The 8,346-nt window shown below is 43.8% G+C and overlaps 1 protein-coding gene across 1 annotated transcript; it reads right to left on the reverse strand.

The window, feature by feature from the left end:
* Positions 1 to 4,261: 4,261 nt before the first annotated feature.
* Positions 4,262 to 7,192, reverse strand: btg4 (B-cell translocation gene 4). The gene is made up of 5 exons (XM_010863700.5): positions 6,648 to 7,192; positions 6,442 to 6,579; positions 5,119 to 5,240; positions 4,840 to 4,988; positions 4,262 to 4,738 (listed from the first exon to the last, which is right to left on the reverse strand). The coding sequence occupies exons 1-5, from the start codon at positions 6,818 to 6,820 to the stop codon at positions 4,505 to 4,507; spliced, it is 816 nt and encodes a 271-aa protein (XP_010862002.1). The 5' UTR covers positions 6,821 to 7,192; the 3' UTR covers positions 4,262 to 4,504.
* Between the last annotated feature and the right edge of the window lie 1,154 nt (positions 7,193 to 8,346).

Consider the following 8,346-nt stretch of genomic DNA (forward strand, 5'->3'; position numbering starts at 1 on the left):
CAGACTCTCAAACTCATTCTGAACAACTGAAATAAAAAAACAGGCCATGATTTAAAGTGCCGTTTTCACAGAAACCAGTGGAAGACTGCTTCCTACCAAAATTGGACAAATTATTTTTTTGTAAACTTAAAATCACTTGTTCGTTTATCTATAGACTTCAAATTAGAATCAGAGGAGGGAAACGACAAACCTCTCTCTGTATATAAAGGCCATGTATTTGGCCTCCAAAAACTGTAAAAAAAAACATTCACCTTGTCTTTCTCTCCCATTTTGTGATAAATAACAAATGTTGAAGACAGCCAAACATTTTTGGGCTCAACTTATGGCCGTCCCAAAACCTAGTAGAACAACCGATCACATACACTGCATATGTGCTCTCACTTGAAAATTGCATTAAGACGGCCAACATTGTTGTATTAGAACCTAGACCTAAAATTTTGTTTTGTTAGAACCTTTGCCTAGACCTAAGTTCTCATTGTGTTCCATGAGAACTTAGGTCTAACATTCTATTAGAACATACTGTAGGTTTAGTTAACATAACTTATTTTCATGGCAGCAAGGCACCAACAATCTAGTTACCTAATATTATATTGTACTTACACCTTTTCAGAGCAGATCTGACAAGTCCAAATCCCTATCTCCTTTCATGATTTATTTGGGAACAGGACTATTTTAGTTAGCTAGACACAAATGGACAATGTCAGAACCAGATGCATACATTTACACTTTATATTTTTCTTTTGAACTGATTGTTGACATGCCAAATCCAGACGGGCTTCCCTTCAGGGTGAGGAATATTGCTTTTAACCCATCTCCCCCACCAACGGCCTCTTTCTAGCTCACCTTTCTGTATGATTTGGGAGGCAATCTTCTTGGAGATCTTGCAGATGAAGGTGGTCTCCGGGTGGTTGTTGATGTGTGTGACGGTGTGTGTTCCTGCGCTCAGCCGCAGCCGGTATCCATGCGGATCCAGATGTTCCACGTAGCTGCGATCACGGTAATGCACATCGGGGGAGGAGCCAGACACGTTGGTGTTGATGACGGTTTCCACGGTTCCCGTTGACAGGGAGAACTCATAGCTGTTGATCTGATTGGCTCTGACATTGTAACAGTATCATGATTGAAACAACAGCAGAGAATCATTAAAAAATAAATGATAAACTATTTCAGACTGACGGAGAGACAGAGAGAGAGACAGACACATCAAGAGACAGACAGGGAGACAGAGACACACCGACAGACAGACAGAGAGAGAGACCAACAGACATCAACAGACAGACAGAGATAGACACATCAAGAGACAGAGACACTTCGACAGGCAGGCAGACAGAGAGAGAGACCAACAGACATCAACAGACAGACAGAGATAGACACATCAAGAGACAGACAGGCAGACAGACAGATACCTGGGTTCTAGGTGGCAATCTATTCTCAGGTCACCATCCTCTTCCTCACACACAGACAGCTCTGAATGGACAATCACACACCCCACTGGGAGGAGATAGGAGGGAGAAGACAAGAGAGTGTGAAGGAGATAAAGGGAGAGAGGAGGAAGAAGACAAGACACAATGAAGGAGATAAAGAGAGAGAGGAGGGAGAAGACAAGACAGAATGAAGGAGATAAAGGGAGAGGAGGGAGAAGACATAAGACAGAATGAAGGAGATAAAGAGAGAGGAGGGAGAAGACAAGACAGAATGAAGGAGATAAAGAGAGAGAGGAGGGAGAAGACATCAAATTGATCATAAATGCAGGCATTTAATGTTGCAATGTTTCTCTTTTTCTTTGTAAAGCACATTGAATTGCTTATATGTATAAAATGCGCTATATAAATAAACTTGCTTGCTAAATGACTGTTGTAGCTGGAAAATTATGGAATTTCTACACAGGCTTACAGAGTGCCTTTATCAGCAACCATCAGTCCTGTGTTTCAATGGCATGTTGTGTTTGTAATTTGTAAATCGGGAGGTCCCCGGAACACATTGGGGCGCGGTAGCGCAAATAGCTGAAAACAAAAAGCTGCAGGAATAGTCAACTTTATCAACTCTGGTTGCTTTTACTAGAATGTTTACATTGCAAAGCAAACTCAGTAATGGAAAAACACAAGCAATGGGCAGCAGACCGGATCTGTGAAAAGTAGGTGCCGGAACAAACTGAGGAAAATCTGAGAGGTGCCATATTTTTTTCTGACAGCATCTGGCTCAAATTAACCACTGGGTCTCGTACAATGTTGTATAATACGCCCTTCACAAAACAGAGCTAACTGGCTCTAACCAAAAGAGAAAGAGGAGTGGGATGCCCTGGTGCACATCTGAGCAAAAGGACAAATACATTAGTCATCTAGTTTGAGAAACAGATACCTCACAGGTCCTCAAATTGTAGCTTGATTAAATAGTACCCTCAAAAAACCACCAGTCTCAACATCAACAGTGAAGAGGCAATTCTAGGATGCTGCAAATAAAAAGTAATCTCAGACTGGCCAATTAAAAGAAAAGGTTATGATGGGCAAAAGGGCAAAGACACCGGACAGAGGAAAACTGGAAAAATATTTATGGATGGACAAATGTAAGTTTGGGGTGAGATGCAGACCAAATAGAAAGATGCTGGAGGGGTGTATGATGCCATCTGTCAAGCATGATGGAGGCAATGTGATGGTCTGGGGGTGCTCTGGTTGTGGTAAAGTGGGGATTTGTACAGGTTGAAAGGGATCTTGAAGAAGGAAGGCTATCACTCCATTTTGCAACGCCATGCCATACTCTGTGGACGGCACTTGAGCCCAACGTCCTCCTACAACAGAACAGTGACCCAAAGCACAGCTCCAAACTATGCAAGAACTATTTAGAGAAGAAGCAGTCAGCTGGTATTCTGTCTGTAATGAAGTGGCCAGCACAGTCACCAGATCTCAATCCAATAAAGCTGTTGTGGGAGCAGCTTGACCGTATGGTACGTAAGAAGTGCCCATCAAGCCAATCCAGATGTGAAATGTGAAAATGTGAAACCAAATCCCAACAAACTAATAACTAGAATGCCAAATGTCTGCATGCTGTAATTGCTGCAAATTAAGGATTATTTGATAGAAGCAAAGTTTGAAGGACGCAATTATTTCAATTAATCATTCTTCCTAACAGTCTATTCTTGTCAATTACTATATTACCTATTAATGTTGCTGTATTTCCTATTCAAATTCCATGTTTTCATGGAAAACAATAATATTTCTAAGTGATCCCAAACTTTTGAATGGTAGTGTACATATATAAAATGTTTCTCACCTCCCAGAAGAACTCCACAGATCAACAGAGATGTCACCATGATGGAACTGGAGGGAGAGAGGGAGTGGTTGATGGAACTGGAGGGAGAGAGGGAGTGGTTGATGGAACTGGAGGGAGAGAGGGAGAGGTTGAGGAAGGGAGGGATATTGAGGGAGGGATGCAGAAAGAAAGATGGGGAGAGAGGGACGGAGAGAGAGGAGAGGGAGGGATGGAGAGAGGATACCCACTCCCAGTTAGTTGGTCACCTTGACAGGGACTCAGCAGTGTGAAGTGTTTGGTTTAGTGACCACTTGCTACTCTAACCAAGACTTGAATCCTTGATCTCTCAAACACACCCAACAACATTCTTGAACCTTACCAAGTCACACCACCCTAAAGTTAGTTATCAGGTAACGCAGATCTCCATATACACACACTAACACAAATTGTGACATACAGATACAGATGCACATGAAGAATTCCACCCACACACAATATATCCCTCTAGACCTGTCTACTGTCCTTTAGTTGCTAGCTCCTCTGTCCTCCTTTAGCTGCTAGCTCCTCCATTTTCTCTTGCTTCTAGGACATTCCACAGTGAAGGAGAGGAGAGTTGCATACCTAAACTGTTCTCGTGTGTCCTGGACCAGTCCTAGGTTGAGTGATGTATTCTGGACCCGTCCTTTGTTGAGCTTATGCTTGCTATGTGGACTGGATCGTATTCTGTAGGGTGTCTGATGGGAAAGTAATGTTTTCTCCTTCCGTGCGTCACCTTGCACAGCAGACTACTCAGAGGGGGGAGGGAGATAGAGGGGGATGAGGGAGGGAGATAGAGGGGGATGAGGGAGGGAGATGGCTAGAGGAGGGAGGTGGATAGAGGGCGAGGGATGGAGGGAGAAGGGCGATATATACTCAGTAACAAGATTTCTCCCCCACCCCTGCTGTCACTAGGGGGCGTCGTAGCTCCCAGCTGTGTTCCACTAAAATCTATGAAGGGGACTTCAGACGACCACCATCATGTAAAAACTGATTATTTTATTCAGACAATCTTTTCCAGTTTAACAATCACAATAGTTTAAGACAACATAAAAGGTTTTTTATTAAAACACTTCAACTTTAAAAAATGCTCAAACAGCATTGCTTTAACCATCTCATAAATAAATGCACACTTTATATTTTAACATGTCCGAGGCTCTGGGCAGCCTGCCAAGTCCAATTCAACTAGGATGTGGTCGCCAGTCCTAGGTCATCTGCTCCACTAGCGTTTCTTGCTGACCCAATGATATTTGTCCTGTCGGGGCCCAGTGAAGGAGAATGAGGCTCTGTAGGGCTTGAATCCTTTAGGAGGCAGGAACTGGCTGTGCTGCTGGGAGAAAGGGCCTCCAGAGGCAGGGCAGTGAGCAGGGTAGCTGTCCCCAGCAAAGGCCTTCCTCTTGGGATAAACAGACCAGGCTGCAGGGGGTGGAACTGAAGCAAACTCACTGAACTGAGACTGAGAAACAAAAAGGAGTTACACAGCTAAACATCACAACTACATAACACAACAAAGGAACTGACTGGCTCACTACCTCACTCCCAAGAGCTCAGACTCACCTGGTAAACACTGTTTGGATTGCTGACAGTGGGGATGGTTTTGGGTTCCAGGTTGGGGGTGGGGCCCAACGCAGGGCAGAGAGCTGATAGGCTGCTGCAACTGCTGCTACTCATGCTCGAGTCCCCACCTTCCTCATCAGATGAAGATTCTGATGGGAGCAAATAAAAAAATAAAATAGTCATACATTTAAAATGATATGTTGCAAGACGTAATTCAGGATGATCATGTTATATTGTAGATGCCAAAGGCAAAAGCTTGAAAAAAATAAACCTGAGCACCTGATTGGATGTCGGCGGTTGCCTTCTCCACAGCATCATGAATGCGGCGGGAAAACTCCCTATCACCACGACGACAACTGTGCAGCTGTGTCACACAGAAGGGAATGCTGTGCTCCCCATACCTGAACAGAAAACATCACAACTAGCCCCACCCCCTCAGAGGGGCTAACAGGAAAGATGGCATGTAATCTAATAGGAAGCTGTTATGCAATTGTCCATTCATGCAGTCACTAAAAAGGAAATGGTTTTGTAAAAGTGTACATTCTCACGATGCTTCAACCCACGCTGGGACCAGACTTGCTGTAGACAAGACTGCCCCAAACTGGCTCAGATAGAGATCAATAACCCTTAAATTGCTCAGAGGTTAATGACTTAAGGAGCTGAATCAGGTGTTATTGTTTGGGGTTAATACAGGTCTGTATATGCTGGATCATGTGCGCTTGTTCTGGAATAGTTAAAATAGATGGAACAGATCGGGGATCCAAATAGGTTTTGGGCCCACTGAAAATGCCTTTCAGGTCAGAGTGCTGATATAAGGCGCTCAGCTATGCAGGGACTCCTGATATTCCACAGATTACTAGGAGACTTTCAACAGATGCATCAGACCCATTGGAAACTGATATGGTCCCATTCCACATAGTTACAGGAAATACAGCTGACGTCCAAGATTACAACTGGATATAAATACAACCGTTTTGAAACAAACAAACGACCTTGTCAACCTTATGCTCTTGTATTGGTAACCATGAGATGACAATTCACAATCTACCCGTTTGACACATTGACATGCTTTGAAAAAAGGCTGATGGGCTAAAGCAGTGTTTCCCAGCCCTGGTCCTGGTCCAGCCCTGGTCCTGGTCCAGCCCTGGTCCTGGTCCAGCCCTGGTCCACATTACCACTTACACACCTGATTGACATAATCAACCATCAAGTCTATCATTTGACTCCAGTGTGAATGCTAGGGCAGAACTGTACAGTGCACACCTTGGACCCCAGGACCAGGAAACACTGGGCTAAAGGTTGACCACCCTCAGTCACACCAAAACCCACAAACACTGCAGCTATCCATTCTAGTGTTCATTAATAGTGCTGGTCTCTAATTAGTAGTTGTGGAAGGCATAAACACTTGTTTCCACCAGGTAGTAAATTAACCAGTGTCCCCCAATCCAAGTCATCCCTGATCAGGATGAAAGGCAGAAGGGTTTGGGCTATCCAGGACTGCTGTTCACACACAGTTAAACAGTTGTTGGGCTGTGGATTGTTCTTGGCCATGGATTCAATTACAAATGCAGCATTAGAATGATAGAACCTTCCAGAACTGACCTGCAAGACACCTCTCCAGGGTCCACCCAGATGGTGATCTCGAGCGGCAACCCCAGGCACTCATAGGACACAGCGCTCCGTACGCACGCACTCTCCAATACCGGATCCTTCCGCTGGGCCTTGTTCATACGCAGACACCTAGACAGACACACACACGTTGGAGGGTGTAGAATGTGTGTGAACTGGTCAGGTGTGTTTGTACTAACCGGTAAGCTTGTCCTTTAACTGGCATCTGTGGATACCAGTGGGCCTTGTAGTTTTCGAACAGAGCAGAGGTGAGGGCAGCAGCAAACCTCTCTCTCCTCTCAGTGTCTAAATTACCATGACGCTTCACCAGCCGTGCCACAAAGAACACAGCCACCGCAATCTCTTCTTTCATCACTGACGTCCTCAACAAAAACCTAAAGACTAAGCACCACCTAACCTCACCTTAACTACAACCTGAAACAAACCAAACGTAATTAACTTCACCCACAGTTTAAAACCAGCCAACTTTGACCACATCAGTTTGTCATCACTACCAGCACGCCAACAGAGTTGTCAGTAGGCTGAATTAAACAGCACCGTTAGGAAACAGACAAAATATCAATATTTTCTAGCAAAAAAATCTGCTTTTATAAATCAACATCTGTCTCTTCAAAATACTCAGGTTAACAACCAGGTAATGGGTTAAGTTAGTTTGCAACCATTCCAGCTAAGAACTACCAACTTCAGCATTAGTGGATGCTACAACTCACACCTCATTTAAATCAGCTGTGTGCAAGGGGCGGACCTCAATTGCAAACTCTTAACAGCTCTTTGCTTGAGTCCTCAAAACCTATTGGATGACCAAGCCAAAGGTCCCTCCCCAATGACGATCTCCATTGAGTGGATTTTCAGGACAAGCAGAGAAAACACAAGGTGTGAACATGAGACGTCTTCCATGTGTTGGTGAAAGTAGTGCACAGCTGATGTGTGTCCTTGTTTGATTGACGAAACCTGTAGTTTTGATTCTGTCCAACAGATGGAGAAAGAGGCCTGTAGATTTGTGTTCAATCTTTGGAGGAATGTGTTGAGTTTTTCAAGACTACAGGCTTTATCTAATTTTATTAGATCACAGGTGTTCCACGGAGCGCCAAGTGTCTGCAGATTTCGCTCTGACCTTCTATTTGATTGACTAATAAGGTCACAAATTAGTTAGGATCTACACTTATCTGAAGCCTGTAATACAAAGCAAGTCCAACATGCCCAGGATTTATTTTCGTTAGCTGCCTTAAATAAACTTAACCGCAGTCCCGCATAAGCGGTGCTTCAACAGCGGTTATCAAATGTCAAATCAATCGAGGTTTTGCCAATCTAGCGACGAGGGTGCTCACATAAAAGGGGAGGTGTTTGCACCATGACCAATCGCAAACATGGACAAGTATACCAGAGACGCATATTTCATTCAAGAGGAACAAACGATCATTTTAGAGAAATACGAAGTACATAATGTAGCGACCTTGGTGAGGCTACTACTCGCCCCTCCAAATGGGATATCCCTATTTGGAGCAGTGGGTAGTAGCGGGTTCGAGACACTGCGCGCCAGACGCTACTATATATTTATATATATAAGCAACAAAGTTGCAGGAAGGAAAGCTGGCAAAAAATTGCTGACTGTATAAATGCGTAAATTACAAGGCTTATATCACTGCCCCATCATTACGGTACACGATCTGAATATAATTACAACGCTGCGCTCCATTAAATAAATGTTTTTCTTAGCTTTATTCTTATGGCATGTAAGACAATTTTTGCCGTGTTCTTTCAGTTGCAACCCTGGCAGTGTTGAACAAATAGTGGGATCAAATAAAAAAAATTATATAACAAGTGAAAAGTGAAACAAAAATGTGCATTTGAAAGGACTCCATAGCGGGGAGAAAGACT

This window comes from Esox lucius, chromosome 7 (genome assembly GCF_011004845.1).
Source record: "Esox lucius isolate fEsoLuc1 chromosome 7, fEsoLuc1.pri, whole genome shotgun sequence".
NCBI classification, from domain to species: domain Eukaryota; kingdom Metazoa; phylum Chordata; class Actinopteri; order Esociformes; family Esocidae; genus Esox; species Esox lucius.